This window comes from Nelusetta ayraudi, unplaced genomic scaffold (assembly GCF_046127955.1).
Source record: "Nelusetta ayraudi isolate G7.1 ecotype Tasmania unplaced genomic scaffold, CSIRO-AGI_Nayr_v1 ptg000135l, whole genome shotgun sequence".
Taxonomy (NCBI): Eukaryota; Metazoa; Chordata; class Actinopteri; order Tetraodontiformes; family Monacanthidae; genus Nelusetta; species Nelusetta ayraudi.
In genome coordinates this window covers 16,654,694-16,682,356 of record NW_027466185.1, presented here as the reverse complement: position 1 = coordinate 16,682,356, position 27,663 = coordinate 16,654,694, and the positions used below count along the sequence as shown (strand labels likewise).

The 27,663-nt window shown below is 43.9% G+C and overlaps 1 protein-coding gene across 1 annotated transcript; it reads left to right on the top strand.

Annotated features, from left to right (window-relative positions):
- Positions 1-61: 61 nt before the first annotated feature.
- LOC142905065 (voltage-dependent calcium channel gamma-7 subunit-like) lies at positions 62-27,663 on the top strand. The gene is made up of 6 exons (XM_076051561.1): positions 62-214; positions 13,866-14,061; positions 15,578-15,664; positions 17,543-17,683; positions 25,209-25,354; positions 27,133-27,663. Exons 2-6 carry the CDS (start codon positions 13,866-13,868, stop codon positions 27,655-27,657), a joined length of 1,095 nt encoding a protein of 364 aa, XP_075907676.1. The 5' UTR covers positions 62-214; the 3' UTR covers positions 27,658-27,663.

Genomic DNA, 27,663 nt, shown 5'->3' with positions numbered 1-27,663 from the left:
GTGTGTGTGTGTGTGTGTGTGTGTGTGTGTGTAAAGGGAGGCAGGGAGGGAGAGAGGGAGCAGCAGTTTTGGTGGACGGGCTGCCTCCCTCACTCACTCACTCACTCACACTCGGTGCGTGGCTGCGTGGCGCGCACACACACACACGCACACACGCACAGCTCAGTCTGTCGTCGGCTGCGCGCTCCGGGCAGCTCCTCCGCGGCTCCGCACGGTGAGTTGAAGCGTCTGCCGCCGAACCCTCCGCCTCCTCCGCCGCCTCGACTCGCCTCCTGCCGCAGCCCCGCTCGGCTGGAGGAAGATTTTACAACATCGTTATCTTAAATATCCATATTTAGTTTTTTTTCAAAATGCACTCTTTGGGGGTACGTCGAGGCGAGCTGCGCGCCGCACGCGTCAAGACTTCTTGCCTCCCAGCTGCAGCGTAGAAATTGCGCTCGTGCGTTGTTGTTTTTTGTAACCGTGCCTTCACGTGCAATCAATTGTTAGTGAATAGATTTAAAAAAAAAAAAAAAAACTAAATCTGTTTTCGGGGGGCGGGGGGGGGGGGGGTGGGTAACATTGATGGGGTCGACTGCCGTTCGTGAGTGCGCGCGGCTGTTAGCGGGAAATCTCCTCCACTTGCTAACAATGTGGCGCAATTGGAAAAGCGTGCAGATGTGACAGTGCGCAGCCAATAATTCGCAGTCTGCTGGAGAAGAGCACAGCAAAGCCTCTGTGCTGGTGTGTGTGTGTGTGTGTGTGTGTGTGTGTGTGTGTGTGTGTGAGAGAGAGAGAGAGAGAGAGAGAGAGAGAGAGAGAGAGACTCCGGGCTTGTTCTCGGGGATCCCATCCTGTGATATTGTTCCAGCAGACTGCAGTAGTTCTTGTGAGACCCATTTACAACCCTCGTTGCTTCCAGTGGTCCTTTTTTTTTTTCTCTCTTAAAGTAACGTTTCAGATTTAAGGTGGCAAGGTTAAATGACGGACAGAAAGGGAATTCAATTCGCTTTTGTTTGTTTGACTTTTTTTGTAATTCTGCACCCAGTTTTCAGCGTGTTGATGTTCAGGGGACACGTTGTGTTTGTCCTGCTGCCAATTGCAAGGACTAACGTATCGTTACAATTATATACATTTTTGTGGGTCCCCGTGCTCCTCACCATTGCACGACTTGTGGTTTGCAGACGTGTTGTTGTGTAGATTTTGCTGCCTGAATATTTCATAAAAATAGGCCCAGAAAATACATTTATATACATATGTATATATATATATATATATATACATATATATGTATATATATATATATATATATATACATATATATGTATATATATATATATATATACATATATATGTATATATATATATATATACATATATATATATATATATATATATATATATATATATATATATATATATATATATATATATATATATATATATGTATGTATATATATATATATGTACATATATATATATATATATATATATATATATATATATATATTTTTTTTTTTTTTTTTTTTTTTTTATTCAATGGTGTCACGCAAAAATACAGTAAGGTTTGCTATGCCATGAATAGAAAGCAGAGCTTGTTTACCCAGGCAAGTGGCTTCGTGCTACTGCGTGATGATCGTGATTCTGGCTGGGAATCAGTCCATTTTGTTGTATCATCAGTTTGCACGGTCGTTTTGGGAGAGTGACGAAAGAAAGTCACAAATGGAAACGAAAGGTCCTAAGTTTATTTTTGGCAAGTGAATGTGAAAAACTACCAAAGTTTAATGATAGAGGTTGTAGTTTGACCATTATTTAGCACCCGTGGACTCATTGAAGACCAAGGCTAAAACTTACTTTGGAGAAGACACTCCTGGTGACCTCTAATGAAAGTGCTTGACAATGTTATTCCAACATTGATTTTTTTTTTTTTTTTTTTTTTTTTGGGGGGGGGGGGGCATCAACAAAAAAAGACAGCAGGGCAGAATAACTAAGCAATGAAAAGCCCAGATTAGGATACAGATTTTTGAATCTCATTCGAGCAAAATAAAACATTCACAAAATCAGATTCCCTGAAAGTCATTTTATCGTAGACTTTAACGTCCCATAAGCAAAACATTCATTACAAAGTCATTTTGCGTTGAGGTATTGCCTGGTGCTCTCTCAGGTTAGCAATGTAAATCAGGGGACTGATGGTGTGAATAGCAAGCCATAATAAGGAAAGTGGTTTATTTCTTAGCAGAGGTCAATCGCAGCTCTACCAAGTCCTTGAAATGTACTCGTCCAAGGCGGAGGACACATTTTTCTTGTCTACTCTGCTGCTTTGCAAGTGTTTACAGTTTGTTCTGTGAGATATTAAAGTTGCAGTGTCAAAAAAATACAATCCTTAAAATTATACAATAATACAATTTTTGAAAGAAATGTTCTTTCTCTTCAGCAGCGGCCTCAGCCAATCATCTGCCATCTAACTCAGTCATCTTGCATCCTCTGCTCTGACCAACTTACTTCATGTCCTCTTTCACTACACCGGTGAACCTTCCCTTTGCTCTTCCTCTCGGCCTCCTGCCACTCGGTTCACACCGCAGCATCCTTCCACCAACATATTAACACAACACCGCCTCTATCACCACAAAGTTGTGTGCTTTTTCCTGTCATTCTTCCTACTGTTTAATCACACACCACTCTGCCACAACCTACATAGGAGGAAATTGTCTAAGTTGTTACCTAAATTTGTTAAATATAACTGATACAGTAAAGATGTCGGGGCGAGGGAAACATTATATTAGAATTTAGATTATACATCAGATACCCTCAAAGTCCAGAGTGTAATATTTGGTTTGATTTATGATTTTGATATTGGTAAAAAAAAAAAAAAAAAACATAATAAACTGTCTATATACATTAATAAAAGTGTATACTCGCAATGCGATAAAAGTAATTTGGTTTTGGTTCTCATATATATAGAAGAATATACTGCATGTAGATCAATGGTCGTGCTTCTAGTTAGCTGCCATCTTGCACCACCATATTCCTAAGGAAGCCCGGTGTGGACCATCCAGCTCTAGTAAATTGAAAATGACCCTCATAGAATTTGAGATCAATTTGAATTTGAAAATTCATAGAATTTTCCTCTCTGCAAACAATTTGCTTCCATTTGAAAATGCAATGGGAGAGATTGTGTAGCAGTAGTTTAAATTTCAAAAGCACCTTCGAAACGCAATAAAACATGCGGCTCAGAAATTCCAATTTCTTTCCTTACAATACAACGTTGTTCTCAACACTCCTCGAAACATTGACCTAGATGGGCTTTTTTTTTTCAAAGGTTAAATGTTCAGTGCTTGCAAACGGAATTAGTTTTTCCTTGTAAGACAACAGCAGCCAAAGCAGGAAGTCTGTCGTCCGCGACCATTTCGTGGCTTCATTAGCGAGTCCTTCTGATGGCTTTCCTGCTGCTGTGTTGTTTTGTGTTTTCGTGGCAGCGGCAAGTATTGAAAACAAATTTTGTGGAACTCCACAAATACAAGGGAAGTTGCAGTAGCTGAGGTGAGGTTGGTTCTAAACCTGCCATCACAGTTCAGAAATTGTCAACAAATTTCAGCCATACCTTCCAGTCATGATGTCAAGAAGAGTCATAACGTCCAAACGCTGAAAAGAAATCTCTTGGAAATCACCTTGTTTTCAGCCAGGGAGTTGCTAAAGTGAGTTGTTGTGCCAGATTCTGTGTGTTATCGTTATTTGAAGAGCAATCATCACTATGATTTGAAGACGTGCCAAGGCCAACTGTCAAGCTCATCATAAATAGTATCCCAGTCCATACGGTTGTCCAAAACATCTCACCTTGATGTCTCTCTCAGCTTCTGTTGCAGTGGAATTTATACCCCAGTCTCCTTCCTGATGCCTCTTGGTTTTATATTTTGCAGAGATTTCCAAATACGAAGACTGATACATAATAACACGGTGAGCAAACTGTCAAAATGTGATTTGAATCTTTTCGACGCTCGCTTCACAACCAGGTTCATGGATCGTCACGATAGTCTCAAGTCTGCTAAGAGAGTCTTTTACAAGCATGGAGATGCTTTGGATGTGGAATTGCCATGTTGACTGGGTAGTGCACACTTTAAATAGATTCCCCTGAGGCCATAACTAACCATCAGACTACTTTTTTTTTTCTGGAAGGTGAATGAAGATGTGTGTTTCACATTCACTCTGTATGTGTATGGTCCTGCAGGATGTGTCACTTTTCACAGTGCAGGCGCGTGCGTACGTGCACGCGCTTGTGTGAGTGTGCGTGACGTGATTTATCTCACGTTATTGGGCCAAGGTCTTTCCCTGTTAGCTAAGCCTCCTTTTCTCTTCCTCTCCTCTGCCGTATCTCTGCTTCTCGCTGTTTTTTATCTACCTCCAGTCAGAATACTCAATTGCAGCTCCTGTGTGTATCTTGGTGCGCGCCAGCGCTCGCTCGCGTGTGTGCTTTGCGCGCGTGTTTTCTTACCCGCAGCATAAGCTAATTATCTTTATCAGTTCAGCAGTCGTTCCACAGACTACAGGACAAATTTCCCAAAGCTTTCATCGTCTTAAGTAGCGCTTTGAGAAATGAGAGTCCTCTGGCTGCTCCCGCAGACGCCGGCGTGCTTCGGCATCATTCGCAGGAACGTACAGTATCGGCCGCGCCGCATTTTGATGTTTGCTTTGGCAGATAAGCACTTTCCAGTGTCTTAGAAGAGAGGGTGGCGGCACCAACCCCCCCTCCGTCTCATCGTCTTTGCTCGTCCTCTGCCTCCTCCGCTTTGCGCGTCCCTCACCGTGTGCAAACTTCATCATCCGCCGGGCCACTTATTTTAATCTCATCGGCGTCTCTCTTTCTCCTTGTAACCTGTTTACAACTTCATTCAGTGTTCCTCCGTTTCCCGGCCAGGTGCTGAACTTCCTCAACCCCTCACTTGTCTTCCTCCTGTCCCCCTGTCTTGTTAATTTTCATTGCCTCCCCTGCCTCCTTAACTCATCCCCTCCCGCACGACTCCGCTCCTCCTCTCGTCTTGTCCTCAATTCTTCCCATCTTTAAATACCCACCTCGTTGTCTGCCAGTTGGCTCAGGTCTCCCGCTGCTGACAGAGGGACATATTGCCTCCTCAACAGAAAACAAGCACCCCCCACCCACCATAGATACACACACACACACACACACACACACACACACACACACAGCCCAACAACGAGCAATCTGACCTGGGAACGCCATCTGTGGAGCCCCGCCCGGCACCATGGGACACGTAGTTTGACGGTGCTCAGCAGTTGCTCTGCCCTGCTCTGTATTGACCCGCTGCCGCCGCCGCTGCTGCTGCCAAGTCTTTTATCTCTGCTCCATCTGATTTCCTGGTTTTGCCTTTATTTGGTCGCCATTGTTGAGTGGCAGCAGCTGAGGCTTGAGTCAACGTTGTGCCGGAACTTTGTTCAAAGACAAAAAAGAAAATACAAAAAAAAAAAAAAAAAATTTACTCTCAGGACATTTGTTTAAAAAAACATAAAGCACTTTGGTCCACAACCAAATCCTCCAAATCGAACTACTTTTGAGATTATTCTGTGTTCATTATTATTATTTTATTATTCTGAAGTGTTTTCTCTTTCATGTTGGCAATTGCAACAAGGGACAAAATTTAATCTTTAGACAAACTAAGAAAAATGTTTTTAATGGAAGCCACCTTTCATAGCTTCTACAGTCTGAGGTAAGTTCATGGACTTATCAGCTGTGGGCTCAAGCTTTGGATAAACACAATTATTCAACATTTTAAACTGGAATGATCAGACTGAACATCTCTGTCTTCCACCTTTAACTCTGATTTTAATCGGTCAGAATTTTTTGGGATTCCTGAACTAATGTGCTTCTTTAAGGTAAAAGGTAAATGTTAAAGGCCATGGAATAAAATGACGAAAGGCAGTTGCTAATGCTACAAAAACTGAGTAAATGAATGAATATGTAAATAAACTGTCTTGATTAACACTCAACAGCAAAATCCTTTCAATCTACAACCAATTTCGAGGACAGAGGAAAAGTTAATAGTTGTCACGTTTGGGGGGTGGTGAGGGAGCTGTTTATTCCAACAAAACTCAACAAAAGGTGTCCTCATGGGGAAACAGTAACCACATCCAAAATGCACGACTGACACTGATCATTGAAACAAAACACAACTGAGACCGACCTGGTGCACCCGAGACGCCTCAAACAAGACAACCAAGATAAGACAACAAACAGACACAGACAAAGGGAGACAAGGACTATTTATAAAGGAGGGCAGGGGAACACAGGTGAGAACACTTGAGGGAAAGACTGACAACGAGACACAGGTGAAAATCATGAGACCAAAAATGCGGGAAAACAGGAACAGGAAGTAAATTACAGAGAATGCCAGGGAACAAGAGACCTTCTAAATAAAACATGATATGCCAAGGCAACACACCATGACAATGGCTTTCTAAAAGTTCCTGGTTATTATTATTATTACTATTATTATTATTATTAGTAGCAGTAGTAGTAGTAGTAGTAGTATAGATAATCTGCTATCAACTTTCTATTATGAATAAGCCCTATTTTAGATTTTTTTTTTTTTTTGACTAAACAAAGCCCCCGATGAAGAGGTATAATTACTCCCACAATCTAAGACTCCTCCTTGATGTCTTGACTCGTAAAGCATACTCATTAAGTAGGACTTCATCATCAATTCTTATGAGCCTCCAGTAAGACGGAATATCATTAATAATGATTACAAATGTGAACAGGAAATTCATGACCTTGTGTGGGTTGTAGTGGTCAAGTAGAGTAAAGAAGGAAGATACTGAGAGAATTTGTTCCTTCAGGCGATTGTCTAACCTGTTAGTTGGTACAGAACTGTCAACAGTCAATTCAGGACACTTTATTCTCTACTGAGGCTTTTTACTTTTTTGAGTATTCATACAGTACGACATGTCTGGTGAAACATTTCATGAAAACAAATCAAAAGGGGAAAGCCAGTTAAAAAGAAGATCAATTGCACTTCCTGTCAGTCATAGTCAAAACTCTACCAGTCAGGTTTTGCTTATTGCCAGTTGAGCCAGGTGGCAACAAATGCAGGCTTCCTATTGGTGTGAGGGTGATAGTTACACACATTTCACTGCTCCCTGGCACACTCTCTGGTGAACTAAACAGTCTGTGGGCAAAGTCAGCAGTAAAGCAAAGGCAGCTCCTTCCACAGAGAAAAGCCTTTCGTGTTTCTCTTTCTTCCTCTTTTTATATGAAAATGCAGTCCGGTTGTGGTGAATCTCGTCCTACTGCAGCACAGGCACTAATCCCATTAGCTGCCGTTAGGCACGCACACGCTCACTCCACAGTGGTTGTTCAGGAGCAGTTGCCACCTGCTTTGGTTACAACTGAAATGAAGCTGCTTTGCTTTCTCAGTGCTACAACTGGCTAAAAATGGTTTTGGCGTCAAGTGTGTAAAAAAAAAAAAAAAAATGAACACACAATGAAAGGTTCAGAGTTCATCTTCAGTTGCCTCTGTTTTTATTTCCCTGAGACGTGGTGCAGACAGAGAAATGAACTTAATCAAATAGTGAATATTGTAACAATATTCAATTGAAGTTACTATCAAAGGGGTTTGGATGATACAGAAGTTCATTTTGGTTTCTGAATATTCGCCACTACCTTCATTTATAAAGCAGTTGCACCGATTCGAGCAATTGTCCCATGTCCTTCTGGGCAGTTACCTGTTGACTAAATGGTGATGTTGTTCTGTGTTGAGGGCAAAACAGACCGAAGAGGAGCTGAGTTGAAATGATGCTGCTTATTTTGTCTGGAGAAAGGAGGATCAAGGTTGCGCAGCATCTTGAGGATTTCAGCACCGCAGAGGTGGACAGCTCCGCAGCCTGCCGCTCACAGCAGGGCTGACTTCTCCTCCGTCGGACAGCGCGAGACATTAATGGGAGAAGAGAAAAAGAAAATTTAAGTTTGACTTTGGCTGAGATGGATTAGTAGGACATTCTTAATTAATGCAGGGAAACTTAATTCTTGATAGAAAAGATGGATGTCCAGAAAAGCCCCTAAAATGTCCTTTGATTTTGTCCTTAGCTGTGCGTGTGCGTGTGTGTTTTAATAAAGCATTAAATGTTCTATTTAATTATCATCATACAGTGATTAAATAGATCATTTAGATGAGAAATTGTGATAATGAATAGATAATCCCTTCATTCCTTGGGCACTTTTTAACTTCCTCTCCTCCTTCTATACTATTAAAAATCGCTTTTTTAGTCTCTTTTCAGCTTCTGACATTCTTCTCACAACCTATTTTGTCAGGGGTTCTTTCATTCTTTCTCGACCTGAAGTCCTCAACCTCCTCCATTCATCCCCTTTCCTCTCTATGTTCTATTATACTTTGACACATCCTTCTTCTGTGCAACTTCTCCTCATCTCTCCATGTTCACAGTTCTTTCTCGCTCCCTCCTCTACCTTCTTCTGCCCACAGCTCCCCAGACTTCTTCCACGCATCACTAATATTGAGTCGCAGCACATTCATCTGTAATTCATAACATTACCTATGCTTAGTTAGTTTGTTAGTTAGTTGGTGGCAACCTGGGAATCGTAGTTCTATTCTCAAGGCTTAGACTACAAAGAGCCTCATCCCAGCCAATTTGTTTCCAGCTATCTCCGCAAACAGAGAAATGTTTGTGTGTGTGTGTGTGTGTGTGTGTGTGTGTGTGTGTGTGTGTGTCTGCGTGTGTGTTTGTGTGTGTGCGTGCGTGCGTACATGTGTGTTTGTGTGTGTTGTGTGGAGGCTCTGACACGTTACAGCGGAATTTGTCCTCCAAACCCACATTTGCACTGTTCGGTTTTAGCAATTCAATGCTACGGTTGGCCGACAAAGCAGCATGAATATCAATTTGAACGCTACCTGATAATTCATTTTCTTCATGTGTCTTTATCCCAGTGTTTCCACATGTTCAATATGATTTTCTTTATCCTTGTAGAGGTACTTAAGACAAGGCATGACTTTCAGGATTAAAATGCAGTAAATACTATTAAACATGCCTACACCTCTACATGCCTGAATACATTGAGTTGTCAACGTGATCACACTAAAAGTTGTTTCATCGTATTTATTACGTTTTAATCCTGAAAGTATGTGTCATACCTTGTTTTAAAAGGAAGAAGACTTGATGATCCCAGCACATTAGCCAAAGGTGGCGCACTGTTTAAATAGCTTCTGAACCCCCCCAAAAAAAAAAAAAATCACCAACTGACCTTTGTCGCTCTGAACACATATTTGAGTGAATAGCATCAGCAGGAGTGTCCACAGGGTGAGAGTTCGTCCTGCGGCCTGTGGGCTCCATCGCTGCTGTTTTGGGACGACAGACGTGTGTGTTTTGACTCAGCAGCGCAGGGCGTCTGCCTGCCTGCCTGCCTGCCTGACTGCCTGCCTGCCTCTCGTGTTCAGACTGACATTTCCAACACTAAGACCAGCGCCTATTTGCACAAGCCAAGCACAAATCACCTTTTGTCCCGTTTGAAGGATGTGACTTTCTGCCGCGCTGACGTTGCCTGACGTGTCGGACGTCACTCAGCCACATCTTGGTGTCGGATTCTGACTTTGAGCAAAGTCACGGTGAATCTCCTTCACCGGCCTCTAAACCTGCATTAAAACTCGCCACATCAGAGATTTTACATTATATTACTTGCAGGGCCTGCTATAAAATGCATGCATTTTCTTGGTAAGGGGAGAGATAAATCAGAGTGCAGTGCCTGGCTCCCACTAGAAACACCCAAACATCCTTCTTGCTCGTTTTTTAATATTTACAACTTATCAGCAAACTCAAGAAACTGAGTCCAGATTTACATGGATTCCAGATGGAGGTCAGACAGGACTGGAAACGTTTTCAAAACATTTAGTCCATTCATGATTATTTATCATTTAGACCAGTGGCGTATGACACTGCAAGAGTTGGTATCGGTCCAATACCAAATAAGTACAGGGCCAGTATTGCAAATACCAATATGATACCCATTCACTAAGGTGAAGGTGTCCCTAAATAGCTATATGCGAATGAATTTTCACAACCCTTAAAGGTTCAGCGTGGAATAATATCGTTTTTGAAGAAGAAACACTGACATCAGGTGGCTACATTTTAGATTGCAGCGCTCTTTCGCTCACCCTCCCTCTCCTGAGCTTGCCAGTGAACTACGGTGGCCTGTGCACCCAAACCTGATTACCTTGCCCAGCTTCTTCTTTGTTGGTTTATTTGAAGACGAGACCAGTCACCCTAATTATGAAACTCGATATCAGGCAACTCGATTGTGCTCACACCTCGCTTCCTTAGAAATATGGCGGTGCAAGATAGCAACTAAATGGGAGCAATACCCTTCATCAATGTATATTCTTACATATATATTACATATATAAGAACCATTCTATGGGTAGGAAAACCAAATTACTTTTATATTGCTGCGATTATACACTTTTGTTAACGTATTTATGGGCAGTATATTAAGTATATTTTACCAATATAAAAATCATTAATTTAATCCAAATATAAATGTATTGGTGCTTTTTGTGTGGATTATTAATCAGTTAAAACTCAGGACAGAATTTGGACAAGTATGGCTCTCAAATCAATCTCGTCTCACCAACATTGGTATCAGTATTATCAATATTTGGATCAATACACCCAACACTAATTGGGCCCTGACCAAAAGATGCCCCTTATTAAAGACATTTTCAGATGTTATTCACCCAGCAATCATTAAAGCAACCTATAACAGTTAACTTTCGTAAAGCACTACAGATCTCAAGAAACCATTGTATTGCATTTAGCCCTTTGTTTCCAGCTTTCCACATGTTTGGACCTGTTAGACAAAATGAAGTTCTATCAGAGGGCAGAACAAACACCTGAGTGGCAGTGTTGTCACTGATCTGGCAGAGGTATCCCTGCTGTCAGGCTAGAAACACACAGTGATAGAGAACACTGACAAGATTTATTTTTTATTATGATGATGAGACTTGCTGCGTCTTTGCACATGTGCCTCAGCTTTCCCCCCCACGTGAGCGCTCGCTCATCGCCTGACGAGTTCTCTGGTTTCCCTGCGGGGGGGTGTTGGAGGCTTCACCGCAGGCGAAGGCGCTGTTTTATCTTCTCAAATATTTGCAACGTGCGACTCTCGCCCGAGTGAGTAAACCCGCCGTGACGCAGCCGAAAGCGCTGCGCAGTGTTTTCGCTTGAACGGTGAGGTCACTCCCCCTCTCATTCCCTCTCTCGCTCCCCCCGCCTCACCTCCTGCTTGACAGACACTTTTCGCTTCGCCTCCTTATCAGCGCCGGCGCCGATCTCGTCTGCTGACTTCGCTTTTGTTCTCTTATCGCCTCTCGCTCCTCGGCCTCATAAACAAGATTTCGAGAGTTGCTGAGCCTCCTTCGACATCCTGCTCAGAATGCCAGCTGATTAGCACAGCATTATAATAACTTAGCTTTATTTTCTTCAAATGGCCGAATTTGGAATTGAATTTTAGATTACAAACATCATCTCACCGCAAACCATTGTAACTAGTTTTTGCTTGTTTTAGTATATATGTGAGCCTGTGTTGTCTATACATACATATTGCGGAGAGTGCAGGGCTGTATTTAGCAGTAAACTGCTGGAACACAGGCACTCCAGTTAGAGAGCGAGGCCGGACACAATTTAACAGCTTGAAGATCTTTACTGAACTAGCACCATTCCAACATGCAGACATCAGGTAGCACAGCAGTAGCTTAGCACAAACAGAGAGAGAGCCAGCACAGCTGCAAGGGCTTTTTTTTTAGCTGCCCGCTGAGGTGCCCGATGTGAAAACGTAACATAGAAACTCTGCAATTCTCTGGAACTTCAACCCAGGATATACATATCTATATATCTGTCCATCAGTGCATAATAACATGATTGGTGAGTGAACTGCTTGAAGTTCTGCTGTCCTGCAGACCCTGATGGTCCGCAGTGGTTATTTGAGTTACTGTCACCTCTCTATGCACTGCAACAACTTTCCCCTGTCTGACCTTTGACCCCTGACACCAACGCGGGTATTTTCTTCCGCCTCACAGCTGCCGCTCACTGCATCGTTTCTCTTTTTGGGGCCATTCTCTGTAAAATTCTAGAGATGTTTGCGATGCGGTTAAAGCCCCAGTGGCTCAGCAGTGTGAAACACTCAGCCAGGCCACGTTCAAAGTCAGTGAAATCCACCGAGGCTCAACACTCACATTGAACTGCGGCAAGTCGTCTCCGCCACCTCCACATAAGTGGAAATGCATTGATTGACTGATGTTTATGTCAACAATCCTTTGAATAACTATTTGCCAGTAAGTTGCTGGTGATTTTACATAAATGTTAACTAACTTCCCTATAATATATTCTGATAGAAGGATTACACACTGGAATTAATTATGCAGAAATTTGAACGGTTGGCTTTGACATCACTGTGCAGCAACAACACTGACAAATAACAAAACAGCTATATACAGCTAACTGTAAACTATATGCTGTAAAAAATACACTGTAGTACGATGCATGTTTGACAGCTGCAAAGTCAGCTGTACTTGCAGTAAAAAACAAACGTTAATCTTAGTCTTTCCATGTGGTGATGGACTGAAATGTAGAAATCTTCTCTTTTCTCCTGTTTGCTCGTCCTCCACCTGTGCAGCAGCTTTCACTGCACATGCAGTCTGGTGAATGTGACCTCCATTTTGACTGGATAGATGAGACACATGTAAGCAGCGTATATTCACTGTATGTAAAAAGGCACAACAACAGAGGCAGCACTTCTGCCATCTAGTGAGTGTTGAATTGCATTGCATGAGACAGGGAAGCCTGTGTGAAGGTCCTCTTGCACGAGTGTGTGTATGCGGGTTGTTTTTCATGACAAGGGTTCACTTCAAAGCCATTGTTGAATCGGTAGATATCATCCATTGGCGTGGTTAAGCTCTGAAATTTCACCTTGCTTCGAGTGAGATTATTCATATCATTTGCAACCCAGCAGTTCTTCAACTTCTTCTTTGCTGTACCTGTTGATGAGAGTGTGCAGCTCGGTGTTTGTATGAACCCGCAGCAGTCACAAACCCAGCATGGAAATCAGATTGTCTTTCACAGGGGGCTCAGCAGTATTTCCAGAGGTAAAAGGATGTGACAGGATGCTCTATTGATGATGATGACGATGATGATGATGATGATGATGATGATGATGATGATGATGATGATGATGATGATGAAAAGACCCCAGAAACCTACTTTTTTGACTCTTTCAAAGTTTAATTTTCCTGCTCGCCTTCACCAGAATGTTGTTTTTACTTATTTCATTCTTATTTTCACTGTCACTTGATAGATTTTCCACTCTGCACTGCTTGTCTTCGCCGCTTCTGTCAGTTTATATTATTTGCACAAAGAAACAAAATATGTGGGAAGCCGACAGGACGGTGGTCTGTTCAGGAAGGGGTTTGGTTTGTTCTTTGAAGCAAAATTTCAGGTTTTCATCCCCCAGAAACACTGAGCATTATCAGAGGGCAGAGCGCTCCTCCTGCTCGGCTCTTTCATCTCCGCTCATGTCCAACATTCCATCCATATTTAACAGCTCAAGTCAATGAAAGTCAGGGGAGATTTCAGTCAAAGCTTCTTGCGCTCGCCTCGGTTCCCGTCTGATCTGGGCGCGCATATTTTAAAATTTAAAAAAATCAATGAGACGATCGATCCGTGTGTGTGTGTCCTCCCATTCCCTCTCCTTCTCGACATCATTGCATGGTTTTTGGCTTTTCTTCAACATTTGAACAGACTAAATATTTGCCTCTCTTTTTCCAACCGACGTCAACGTTTATGCAAACGCGTTTGCTTTTCTTCTGCCTCCCCCACAGATGAGTTCGTTCAGCACGAGGGCCTTGACGCTGCTCTCGTCCGTCTTCGGGGCCTGTGGGCTGCTGCTGGTGGGTGTGGCCGTGTCCACAGACTACTGGCTGCTGATGGAGGAGGGCATCGTCCTGCAGCAGAACCAGACCACCGAGGTCAAGATGGCGCTGCACGCCGGCCTCTGGAGGGTCTGCTTTGTGGCAGGTGGGCCAACCTAAGGTGGAACGTGTCGGTCACGCACGGCTCTAATGTGTCTGCGCTCCATGAAAATGCAAACCCTGCTGGGTTTTTGGAAATCAACCCTTTGTGATGTCAGAAAGGGCACCATCAGCACTCAGAACCAGGTGTTTTTTGTCCACTTCCAAAAGTGTGACTGCTAACCACTGATTGTACCAAACAAACAGAGGATTAATTTGCAACATCACACATCCTATGGTTCATTAACATATAGTTCTCATTTCATCTGCCAGGCAACAGGTGTCGCTGTCCACTTCACTAGTTTACTCCACATCTCCACCCGTCTCTACAATGACCTCAGTCTGGTAGTTTTTTGTTTGAAGTATGTGGTTCCTCACAGTTTTCAATTCAGACTCAAACTTTTTATGAGCTTTTTATTTCCTCGGCAGCCCTCCGGTGGGACCTAAACGCAGCTTCATGTTCAGGCCTCAGTGTCTCTAGTGGCACTTTTAATATATAATGGGATTCGATAAATATTCATCCTTGACTCCGGCGGCGGGACTCAAACCCACAACTGCTTCATTAATTGAAGGACTACAAACCTTCTTTGTCCATCCCGAGAAAATAACGCAGATATTCCGAGATGGGTTTCAAGGACACAGACCCGGACAGCCAGTCGTTCAGCCTTCAGGAGACCTACGAAGCAAAGAGGAAAGAGTTCCTTCCGAGATATTCAGAGATCCATGTTGGGAAGCTCCCAGTTAGCCGAGACAACGCAGTCTTTCTATCAGCGTCTCTGCAGTCAGAAACGCACCAGACAGCAGCGACGCCGTCGAGCAAAAGCCGTGTCGGTCGAATCGGCGTTCAAACTCACACAAACCGCACAAACCGCACAAACCGGCGCCAGTGCAAGCAATCAAACGCGCAAACTACGGCCGTGTTTGTGTGTTGGGCCGTGATTGTGTTGCTCTGGGGAAGCAGCCACGTTTGTGTTGTCCCTCTTGTGTGACGCCTGGTACAGAAGGTCACAGCAGAGAAATGCTGGTGGCATTTGCGAGAGCCACGTGCGTGTGAGTGCGTGTTTGTGTGTGTCTTTGTGTGTTTGTGTGTTTGCGTGTGCGTGTGCATGCCTGCGTTTTGTGCGTCCTCTCCCTCTGTGGCCACAGTTTGAGGTTAATGGTCCTGTCTGTATTCTGCTCCTGCCCCTGTGCGCCCAAACCTCTGTTCCCCTCATCCTCAGGACCACAATCTGTCTCCATCACGAGTGTTATTACTTTTTATTTCTCTACATCCACCACCAAACAGCTTTGTTTCCACCCGGGCTTCCTCTCTTCCTCTGCCCACGATCTGACTTATTTAATCTGTCTTTGCTTTCTTATTTTTTATTTTATGATAGTAATCCTTTTTTTTCGCAATCAGACAGTATATATTTTTTATGCTCAACCCTAAAACAACCCCAATTTTTCCCCTTTGGATGTATCATCATTCTACTTCATTGGTATTCATTTCTCCCTCTCTTTTTCACGTGCTTTCTCTCTCTCAGGACCAGAAAAGGGAAGATGTGTTGCATCCGAGTATTTCACCGAGCCAGAAATTGAGATAACAACAGAAAACACTGCCAACATACTCAGTAAGTCACATCCTCGTATGCAGGTGGCCAATATCTGGTCTGGTGCAATATGCAGTTTTGTGGTTGATTTGGGAGTTGAAACAGGAAGTCTGAAAGCAGTGGAGAGAAATATTATCCAGTACTGAGTTTAAGAAAAGACCATAAATATTTACGTATGTTGCAAATCCGATACTTCAGTTGGTCTCCTTCTTACTTCTGATTGTCTGGTGCACAGCTTTTTAAATTGTGAATATCCTTTTAAAATAGCAAAACGGTGCAATTTATACTTATACTCCTACAATACTCATACTAATGTTTATAGTTTATTTCATTTTTATCTTCCCACTGGTAGTACAAATGGAGACTAAGAGGTGTATGTGCACTTTATGTATTCGCAGTTCCAAAAAGTTTCTATAGCTTGTGCAAAAACACACAACTAAAGTTGTGAGACGAGGTCAAACCTGCAGGCGGATGGATGCGCTATGCCATTTACATTTAGTCGGGTTTCGTCGTTGCGGCTGTAAGAAATAATCCCTCCCGCAGTAGATTGGCGGTCATGATACAGGTAAATTATTTATTGAGCCTGCAAAGCTGCATTATTAAACAAAGCAGCAGCGCTCCCTCAGGTGAATCGGTGTTTTGAAGTCTTTTTCATAAAAGTACATCCCCCTTAAAAAAAAACGACTGAATAAAACATGAAAGCGTCCACCTGGACAAACAGAACTCAATCTCAGCCGCTAACAGACGGGTTTATCATTCCTGGTCAGTCGAACCTGCCCACATCTCTGCCCGCAACACTTTGAAACCCGGCAGAAATAATTCAAGAAGCAAAGCTGATAACATTCTGAAATATTTATGCTCCGCTGTAACCTTGTCTCAGGTTTCTGGACTTTTTTTGTGTGTGTGTGTGTTCGTTGAGGCTAAAAGTTTGATCCAATTAGTGTCCTCTCAATGTAAGCAGACACATGCCAGAATTTTTTTAAGTGGATTCAACATCTTTTTACTGCTCCGTCCTTCCTCAGGTCAACAGATACAGCCTCAACTCATTTGGCTTGGTTTGTGATTTTTATATCGGTAAAAGCTTCATATACTGCCCATAAATACAATGAGAAAAGCATATACACACAGTACAATAAAAGTAATTTTGCTACACTGAGAACAGTTCTCAAATATAAAAGAACATACATTGAGGGAGTGTTGCTCCCAGTTAACTGCCATCTTGCACCACCACATCTCTAAGGAAGTCTGCTGTGGACAATCCAGCTGCCTGACAACACATTCTGTAATCAAGTTGACTGCTCTCATCCTCAAAGAAACCAATGAAGAAGGTTTATCCAGGTTTGGGTGCACAGGCGACCGTAGTTCACTGGCAAGCAAGCTCAGGAGGGGGAGGGAGAGTGAAAGATGTCGCTGTTTCTTCTTCCAAATCCCCAAATATTCCACACTTCACCTTTAAAGACATCAGCACAACCCGTCTCTTGAAAAACACGTTCACTAACTCTAAATATGCTTTTTGTGATAGGTGGCTTTTTTGAAGAATTTAAATATAAAACGTGTTGGGAGTTATTTTACGCTTTTATTGTTTCCTCCATAATTCCATGTGTGTTCATACATAGTTTTGATGCCTTCAGTAAGAAACTGCAATGTCATGCAATAATCATGAGAATGAAAGAAAAGACATTCAAAACTATTGACTGGGAGTGTGTATAAGAGCATACATTGAGGGGGTCTTGCTTCCAGTTGCTTCCAGTTGCTCCCAGCCATTTTGCACTGCCATTTTCTATGTAAGCCCTTCCTTAAAAATATACACAGTGGACCTTTAAACAATCTTCCCTTATTTATATATTCATTTTTTAATCCTTTCTGTCCTTCTCTCACCTTCCTGCCACCAAACTGCAGAGATGGTGCGGACGGCCACTCCCTTCCCCATGGTCTCCCTGCTCTTCGTCTTCACGGCCTTCGTGATCAGCAACATTGGACACATCCGGCCGCAGCGCACCATCCTCGCCTTCGTCTCGGGGATCTTTTTCATCCTGTCAGGTACCGAGTGCAGATGCTGCAGACCTGCCTGTTTGTTTGTTTGTTTGTTTGTTTGTTTGTTGGTTGGTTGGTGTTGAAATCAGTGAAGGCCAATGATTGAAGTGGGAGTTGTGCTCCCAGAGTGGATTTGCGCTACCAACTAATGCAGGCCTGGTTCCGGGGGCTCAGGAACAAGGATTTGTTAAAACTCAGTGAACACTGATTTATTTTTCTTCTACTCCTGTTGAAGACTTGCCACTACTTTCTTGACACACTTTGGTTCCATCTTTTTTTTCCAATGACTCTGCTGTGTGCAGCTTTTGGAGAATCTGTGTAGGACATTTTTCGTGGTACTAAACACATTAATCGTCATTAGCTGTGTTTTCATGACAGTTTTTCGCAAAACTAAAGGAATATTTCTAAAATTTCGACAAAATACAATTGCGATTTGCAGGTGTTTCTATTGAATGGTGTGAAGCGCATAATTCTGGTCAAATCTCGTGGGATGAGATTTGACCAGAATTATATTTACTTTTGTTTATTATGTTTGTTTGCTGTCAAGAATGCTCGCTATATTTTTCTCTTTGACTGCTTGTCAAAAATATTCCGTCTCCTCCTCCGTCCAAAACATAACATTTTTTCTGGACAGTGAACTGGTCACGTGACCCCATACGTCACATCTGCTGGTGTGTAAATGCAGGGGGGGGGGGGGGGGGGGAGTGTTTGATTTGACAATTTTGCGATATACCTCTATATGGATACGTCTGGAAAACCACCTCATGAGAGTGTCAAAACCTTCCAGCCATATTTGAGAGATTTTTCCAAGTTTAGCTGTTTCCATCACCAGTTTTTTATTGACATATTTAGGTTTTGTACAATTCTAGAGGTCATGGAAACACAACCAGTGTTAACTGTCTTTTCTGGATTTACTGTCCAATCAATCCAGCTCCGCTCCGTTAGTGGGACAGATGTGCCCCAAAATTGTTGTTGTTGTTTTGGTTTTTTTTGTCTTTTGGCACAACACCGTGTTTTATAATCTAATGATCATTATCCTGACTTTGGATTCTCCTCCACTGCGCTGAACTCACCCCCATCCTCTCCGGCTTTGAATTATCCTCAACTTGTGCCGTTATTACAGATAAGAATAGCTTTGAGGACAGCATTTTATCTGATATATGGGGAATAGCTGACGCGTCACTTTGCGCAACCACTTTGTGTCCTTACCAGCAGCCTGTTTATTGCCTCGTCTGAAGACGCTCAGCAGGGGGCGCTTGCTTCGCTTGCACTGGAAACTCAGTCACATTCTCTTTTCTCTATTCTCTCTTTTCCAAAATGAAGACAGCTGGTTGCAACTTTTCCCTGAAGCAACTGCAAATGCCAGTGGCACTCTGCACTGCAAAAAGTCAATCACCAGTCGGGGAACCAATGTTTTGTTTGATTTTTTCTCTTTTTTTTTATTGTCTTTGTCATACTTGTGCTATTCTTTTCCGGTGTGTCCGGATCATCCCTGTCTGGGTCCTGTTCACCTCAACTCTATTGTGGACTGAATCACTCTCATAGCCTGTTAGTTGGTTGTCACACTTCTCCATTGCTCTTTGCCAATGTTTCACAGTGCATCTTGGTTTCAGAATGATTATTGGTTTTTACCCTGAGTCATCTGGTCTAAAGGTCCAGTGTGTAAAATTTGACTTGATTCATGATCTTTATGTTGGTAAATGCTTTACGTACTGCCCATAAATACATTGATAAAATGTATACTTGCAGTACAATAAAAGTACTTTGGTTTCCCTACCCTTAGAGCAGCTCTCATATATATATATATATAAATATAAATAGAGCAGGTTCTGTGAGTTGCTCCCAGTAATCTGCCATCTTTTAAGGAAGGAAGCACGCCTGACAGTGTCCTATGTATGAAAAAGACTTACTCACTCGACCTTTAAATATTTCCAAGTTGATGCCAAGTCTATGCTTCACTAAGCTTTTCTACATATAATCAGATAATAACCCTCTGTTTTATCAGGAGAGTTGGGCAAACATCTACTGTTAAAAAAAAAAAGATATAATGAGCTATTTTTTTTTAACCAGTCAAAATCTCACTTCTCCTGACAGCCCTAAATGAGATGTTAAATACCAGCAGGGCAGAAGAAGAACGGAGCTTGTTAGAGAGTCGACATTCCTGAAGGTTAATCATAAAATGACAGCTCAGTGGATGGGAGACTTACTTTGCTGCTCTCCCCTCCTTTCCCCAGTTGACGGCTTGTCAGACCTCCCGTCGTTCCAGCTGCTGGCTGAACAGTGAATGGGATTTAATTTCAGATAATTGCTCTCTGCAGAGAAAAGTCCAGGGCAGCAACGATTCAATGATTTGCTGGGGGGTTTTTAGGGCGAAAGAAACACAAAAAAATGTTTCCAACCAAATATCTCCGGAGGAGACTTATTGTGGTTTGGCGTGTCAGTTAGAAAGTCTGTTGAAGACACGGGTTGTGCTGATGTCTTCAAAGGTTAAGTGTGTGAAAGCGACGCCAAGTGGCTACATTTCAGATTGCAGCATCTTTCATTCTCTCTCCCCCTCCTGAGCTTGCCAGTGAACTACGGTGGCCTGCGCACTCAAACCTGGATACCACATCCAACTTCTTCTTCGTTGGTTTATTTGAGGACAAGAGCAGTCACCTTGATTACAAAATGTGTTGTCTGCGACCTGGATTGTCCACAGCGGGCTTCCTTAGAAATATGGTGGTGCAAGATGGCAGGTAACTGGGAGCAAGACCCTTGATCTGTGGATATAATAATGTATGTAAACTGGACCTTTACTCATACTGCATTCTACTAGCTGGACACTGAACCTTTAGCATTTGCACAAGCTGTGATGTCACTGCGAGGCTACCATCAGAATTCGAAAAACCTGGTCCCCTCTGTTCAGTTTTACTTTATTTTCTGTTTGTTCCTACCAGCGATTGAAACGAAGACGCATCGCACAGCGAAGTACGTCGCAACAAGGTCACCGTCTGGCCGCTGCGACCGAGCGTCACGCTGCAAAAAGCGTGTCACACTGCACGACGTCATGCGACGAGTTCCATTATGTTTGTTTTTTTTTTGCCGAGGCTGGAGCCACAGCGCGGCCCCTGCAGTGTTTAATCGCGCAGCACGATTCAGTCTAAGTGCAGCCTCACAGGATGAAGTCCTGACACATTCCTCAAAAGACAGTCTGTCCCCTAATGTGCTGAGAGCGCGTCTGAAGGAAAATCTGATGGCTAAAATATATATTTAGACACGGGTGAGCTTTCCAAGTGTGTTTATTTACGTCAGCTGAGAAAAAAGACCCGCAAACAAATGCTGTTTGCAATTGGCCCCAAGGACCACCTTCGAACTTCGAACGAGCATCTGAGTGCATGTTGGCAGCAAGTCTCCTCAGCCAGGTCCAACATTTGGAGAAAGTCAGAAGAACAAGGGTTTGCAGTGAAAGCTGCAGGTGGTGAGACAAAATGATGCAAGTGTTTGACCCGTATTAACCAACAGTTTCCCCAAACCGTCCACTCACGGTTCTCATTTCTCTTGAAATTTTCTTTCAATTTTACTGTGCGGCAGCTCAAACCTCCTCACATCCCTTGAATGCAACACACAAGAACGACACACAAGCGAGGGAAGAACAATGTACTTGAGGAAAAATGGAATGAACCAATTTGTACTCTGCCACCATGAGAACGATGCTTGGCTGTGAAACACAAAAGCCTTATTCTCATACAAGGAGATTGCTCGCTGTCGCCGCAGCTGTGGCTCAGTCACTGGGCCGCAGCAGCTGCCCATTGGTGTTGCACTCTAATGGTGGTGAAAAGCTCTATATACATGCAGTACATTTACCATTTGTGACAAACACCTTTTAAAAATTCTTGGTAAAAAATACACAAAAATAAAATCTTGGTATCGGGTGCAACACCACAAAACTAATACAAAGTGTAACAATGGTAACGAGAGCACCCACATTGATGAACCACAGGGGAGTTTCCTCCTGGCCACTGTCACTCCGTATTGCTCTGGACGACTCAGTTGGTTTGCTCTCCATTGTGCGAAGCACATTGAGACGCCTTTGGTTTTGATTTAGCGCTTTACAAATAAAAATTGTTTGATTGATTGATTGATGCCGCCTGAGGCAAATATTGTTGACAAAGGCGGCTGGACAAGAAATAGAAGAGAACATGAAACGTTGCCTTTTGTTTGGTTGTTGCTTGTTTCACTCAACTGTTGTTGTTCGCGTTGCCGCCACACAGCAAGAAGGTTGTGGGTTCAATTCCCAGAGTGTGGAGTTTGCATGTTCTCCCTGTGTCTGCTGAGTTGTCTCCAGGTTCTCCAGCTTCCTCCCAGAGTCTAGTCTCTGTATGGCCCTGTGATGAACTGGCCACTTGTCCAGGGTACAGCCCCAGTGACTGTCACATCCCAAAGGATGCAAAATGTGTCCTCTGCATTTGACCCATCATCCCCTGAGGGAGCGGTGGGCAACAGCAGTGCCGCGCCCAGGAACCAGGATCTCTAACCCCCCCAATTCCAAACCTGAATACTGAGGGCCAAGCAGGGAGGCAATGGGTTCCATTTTTTTGGTTGTTGCCTTTCCTGCAGCATTTCTCATGAAGCTCTGACTTCCTCCACTCAGCGCTCTGCTGTGGCCCACTCCTGTCGCGGAGGGGGTTTGCGTCTGCCAACAAGGTGACATCACTTCCTTGTGTCGCCACAGGACAGCCGGGTGACGTTTCCGCTCGGTTACCTCGAGAGCGGGGTCGGGCGTTTGGCTGATGAGGTGCTTTATTTGGAGCTTGTTAGCGTCTCTTGTGGAAGACAGGATGATGTCACCTTCCTGCACCGTGCTTCGTGCTGCGTGAGGGAAGCTTTTCTCCACACATGCTCGCTTGGCACTGCCGAGTGCTGACTGGACATTTGGATTTTGGACAGTTGTGACAACCAGGTGTCAGCGGGAATAGGAGCTGTGGCAAGATGCTGGTTTTGAAAGGAGTAAAAAACACATTTAATGTGTGTGATTTGTGTGGCGATGCCACAGAACACATTGGCAAATCTTAATGTTTTAGTCTTTTCACTCCCTGTGTATTCCATGTGTTTACAAATGAATTTTAGATCTACGTTCCAAGAAGAAAACACTTTTTAATCATCAGCCGGGTTCTTCCTTTTTCACCCAAATGTCATTTTTAGCTGCCGTGTGGCAAATATTTTCTATAAGCGAAGAATAGAAATCTGTGTCATTTTCAACAGCAGTTCAACAGGAAGAATGTCCTGCTGTTTCCCCCCTAACACCTCCATGTCTGCTCGAGTCACTTGATTTGCTCACAGGCATAATGCTGCCATCTTGTGGCAAAGGCGTTGGACTGCAGTTCTGTCCTCTGGTTACTATTTAATATTAATATCAACAGGTAAAAACTGTTGATGTTAGTGGATCTAAAGATCGTGTTTTCCATAATCATGGAGTTTATTAGTTGCTGTTGCTGTTCTTGGTGTAGTTTTTGGGATCTTTTGGGTGGTTTTTTTTTTTGTTTGGTTGGTTTCTTTTTTGTTTTTATGACAGTCAACTGTAATTAAAAAAAAAAAAAATGGTTATATGGTAACACAGAAGTGCTCTATGCATTTACTTTAAAACAAAACATTTCCCTGAGGCGTACTTTGTTAAGTAACATTTAACAATATGTGCAATTCTCAACTAAGAGAGTCCAGTTTCCCTTCTGTTTGTCAACACGAGGGGCCTGTTGCGGTTAGTGTTTCACAGCGCAGACTGTAGCTGCATGTCATCGCTCTCTTCTGCCACAGGGGGGCCCAACAGCAAACAACTCCCGTGGTGATCTGTAGCACCTCCGACACTGCAGGGATGTGTATTTTGTACAGTCGGTAGCTTCACAGCGATTCGCGGCAATTCAACTCACAGCACCTGCAGTTAAAATACTGACAACCGGCAGTAACTATTACTGTAGTAATGCAGTGTAATGTGTGTTTGCTATGATGGCACGTGGTGGAAGCGGGTCAAAGCAGCTAAGATTGAACGGCCCTGTGAAGGTTTATTCACGTCGTCTTGCTGAAGATCTTCCACGGCAGTTTGGCTTGAAGAAGCCGTGAGCGCTCCACTCACCATCGCCATGGGTCGCGTGTTTTGTTCCTGCTGTCATACGTAAAACGTTTTCAAGGGGTCGCGGCAGATGAGTCACCGAACAGAGAGGGATACATCCTACAGCATCTCTGTCCCTGTGTTCCCGCCTTTGGGTGCGTGTTCGATGATTTTTTTATTTTATTTTATTTTTTATTTTATTTTTTATTTTATTTTTTATTTATTTTTTTTATTTTTTTATTTATTTCTTATTATTACAATTTGCTAGAAAACAAGTGAGAGGCGACTTTTGCGAGACTGGGGAGGTCAACAGCAGCCATTTGTCTGGAGTCAGTGGAGGAGGAAGTGCGGGCGCGCTCCTAATTGAGACTCCAACTCAAACGACGTGTGTGTGTGTGTGTGTGTGTGTGTGTGTGTGCGTGTGTGTGTGTGTGTGTGTGTGTGTGTGGATATTTTAGCGCTTCTTTGTGGGCTTGTGCCGCTCGTGCAGAGATGAGAAGAGCACATTGTTGTGAACGCACGTCTGTCCCTGTTTATCTCTTCCCCGCAGCTTGTTGCTGGGCTTTTCTCAGCCCGTTTGCGGTCACACGCGACGACACGCTATCGCTTTAGCTGTTCCAGCGACGGAGACGCACGCGCACGGCGAGAGGCGCACGAGCTAAAGCCCCATTTTAATAGGATTGCCGTGGCGGGCTAACAAGAGCAACGGGACATTTAGCCCCCACCGCAGTGGTGGCGTGTTCCACATTTTTCAAGGAGCAAAACAAAAATGTCTGATGGCCGCTCGTCCCTGAACATTGGACCTCGTGCTTTCAGGATGAGTCTTGACTTGATTCACCAGCGTGCGCACAAAGCAAAAAAGGGGCTTCAATTGGAATTTTACCTGATTTGAGACTAGAGGATTCTCACTGTTATTGTTCAGTTGTTTTGCTGTTGTATTTTATCAAAGGCAAATGCAAATAATCTTCTTGCTTATATTTTCAGTGAATAGTTTGTTTCATTATCGTCTTGTTGGTGTCTTATACGAAACGGCAACAATGCGGTTTATTGACAAACTAGTTTAAGCTCACATAGCGTGCTTTTGCTGGACTTTGCAGACCTTTGTCTTAAAATCTGCTTTTATTTTTGACTTTTGACAGGATTGATGGCATTATGTGGTGTATTTATTTAGGTAGGACCAAGTACGTAGGCCGAAGCGTTAAGTGCACGGCCTTGCCACTGATATACTGTTGATGTAACGTAATAATGCTCAATAATGTAATAAAAGTCCTGAACCGATAACGTAATAACTTCTGGCCAATAGTGTAATAACTTAATGCGTTATGGGCCTCCTTAAAAAAATTTATTTTTTTGCAAATGTAATGACTGAGCTAATAACGTAATGATGTCATAATATCACTTGATTTAAGTTCATAAGTATTTATTGGATATATATGTGTGCGTCCACAGGCCTCAGCCTGGTGGTGGGCTTGGTCCTCTACATCTCCAGCATCAACGACGAGGTGATGAACCGACCCAGGGAGCCAGAGCAGTTCTTCCACTACCGCTACGGCTGGTCCTTCGCCTTCGCTGCCTCTTCCTTCCTGCTCAAAGAGGTAGCCAGAGCGACACACACACACACACACACACACACACACACACACACACAGAGGCACAGACTGCATTCAGCCTCCTTTGGATGTCGCCCAACGACAGTCGAGCTAAACACACTCCAGCTTCCATTGTTTGAGGCACAGTGAAATGCAAACGCACTGGGCCTAACTGACACACACTCACACACACACACACACACACACACACACACACACACACACACACACACACACAAAGACATTGAAAAGTGTGTGTGCGTAGGAGCCCACCATCCTGCCTGCCCACATTAATATTCATAAATGTTAATAGCTGGAATACTTGAGGGCAGCAGCTCAGCGGCTTCAAATGCATCAGATGAGTCTCGCTGCACATTGGAGGGGCGTTCTGTCGTTCCTCATCCCTCTCTTCTCCTCTCTCTCCTCATCCTTTCATTATTCTTCCTTCTCCCTCTCCCCATCCTTTCCATTTGCGTGACATCGTCCGTCTGTCTTCTTTCACTCATTTGCTGCCCACCACCACCACCACCGCCTCTGCTCCACCACCTCTGCTCATCTCTCATCTCTGCGCCTTCTTCGCCCACTTCATCTCTCACTGTTTCACCTCCTTTTCCCATTAACTGTTTCTCAGATTTTACATTCAGCCATTTGCTTTGTGTTCCCCTGCTTTTCCAATCTTCCATCACCGTTAAATTTCACGTCCGTGCCTCACCCTGCTCAGCGCAGCCCGGCTTTTCGGGGTTTCCTTATCTGCCCCACCCCCACCACCACCACCACTTCCTATCCTCCACCTCCTCTTCTGTCTTTCCTTCACTTCCTCCACAACTAATCAGCAGCAGAGTTGCGAAAACACGGCATTTCTGTCCATGCGCGCAAAAACACATTCATCAGCATGCTGAAGTTGTGCCGATGATGTTGTGGATGAATAGTGAATGAGCTGCTGATGCTCAGCGGACGCTGGATGAGTGAAAACATGCATAAATACATTTTCCTTCTTTTTCTTTTCTTTCCTTTTTTTGGTTAGAAAATGGCTCGTTCTGCAGAGGAGTGCCAGCCAGGCCCCTTTCTGTCACCGTTTTGCTAAATTACCATAGATTTATTCAATTTCTTCCCCTGCTAATGGGCTGCAGTTGATTTTGTTTTTTTCAAAAAGAAGGAGGAGGAGGAGGAGGAGGAGGAGGGTGGTGCTGATTTGAATGCCGCATAAAAGCATTTTTGAGAAATATGTCGCTCATTTTGATTCACTCTGGTGGCAGCAGCTCAACTTAATTCCGCCTGTTCGTCTCTGTTTGTTTTCAATATCTGTACTCTATCAGATCCTTCAGCTCGTTCAAGCAACTCTGAAATTAAAATGAAAAACACCTTGAATTAAGTTGCTGCGCTAAAGTCGACAGGAACTGTACGTCTTCTGAAAAGAAAAAAATATATATATACATATATACACATTCTGACAGGGATGAGAACACATGTATTCATTTCTACAAGTTGAAAGCTAAATAATTCAGAACTTAATAGAAAGAAAGAAACCTGGGTGTTTTTTTCCAACCCATTTTTCGGAGCATGGCTAGGATGGACCAATCAGAGGCTGTTCTGGGAGGTCAACACCATTATCATTGAATTGCATGTACAGGTGCAGAATCGTAACAGATAACGGAGCTAAAAGACAAACTAAACCAAGTGTTCAGCCTGTTGCCTTGTTTTCTTGTTGAGTTTTTATTTTCTTGCAGTTCCCTTCTTGTTTTTCACAACACATAAATACAACATTGCGCCTTTGAATGTGTCAGGGTGCCGGCGTGATGTCCGTCTACCTGTTCATGAAGCGCTACGCCGAGGAGGAGCTCTACCGGCCCCACCCCGCCCTCTACCGCCCCCGCATGTCCGACTGCAGCGACTACAGCGGCCAGTTCCTGCACCCGGACTCGTGGCCGCCGCCGCAGCGGGGCCGCAGTGCCTCCGACGCCTCCTCCGACATCTCCATCCAGCTCAACCAGAACCTGCCGGGGCCGCAGCAGTCGCAGCAGCAGCAGCCGTCCAAAGGGGGCAGCAGCTCGCAGGCCACGCCCTCCTCGTCCGGCCCGTCGTCGGCCGCCAGCTACCAGCTGCAGGTGGCCTCCTCTTCCTCCACCTCCTCCTCCTACCCTCACCACCCCCTCCAGCTGGTGGCCTCCTCCTCCACCACCCTGCCCCGCTCCTCCCACCCCCACCCCAGCGGCCCGCCGCCCCAGTCGCTGCCCATGGGGGCGCCACCCTCCGCCGTGCCTCCGCCCCGCTACCACGCACACATGCGAATGAGCGCCTCCCCCTGCTAGGCTACA

Excerpts from the sequence above, each read along its gene's own strand:
- LOC142905065 (XM_076051561.1), top strand. The coding sequence starts at position 13,866 with ATGAGTTCGTTCAGCACGAGGGCCTTGACGCTGCTCTCGTCCGTCTTC. Across the intron at positions 15,665-17,542 it reads AAACACTGCCAACATACTCA|AGATGGTGCGGACGGCCACT; the intron begins GTAAGTCACATC and ends ACCAAACTGCAG. Across the intron at positions 17,684-25,208 it reads GATCTTTTTCATCCTGTCAG|GCCTCAGCCTGGTGGTGGGC; the intron begins GTACCGAGTGCA and ends GTGCGTCCACAG.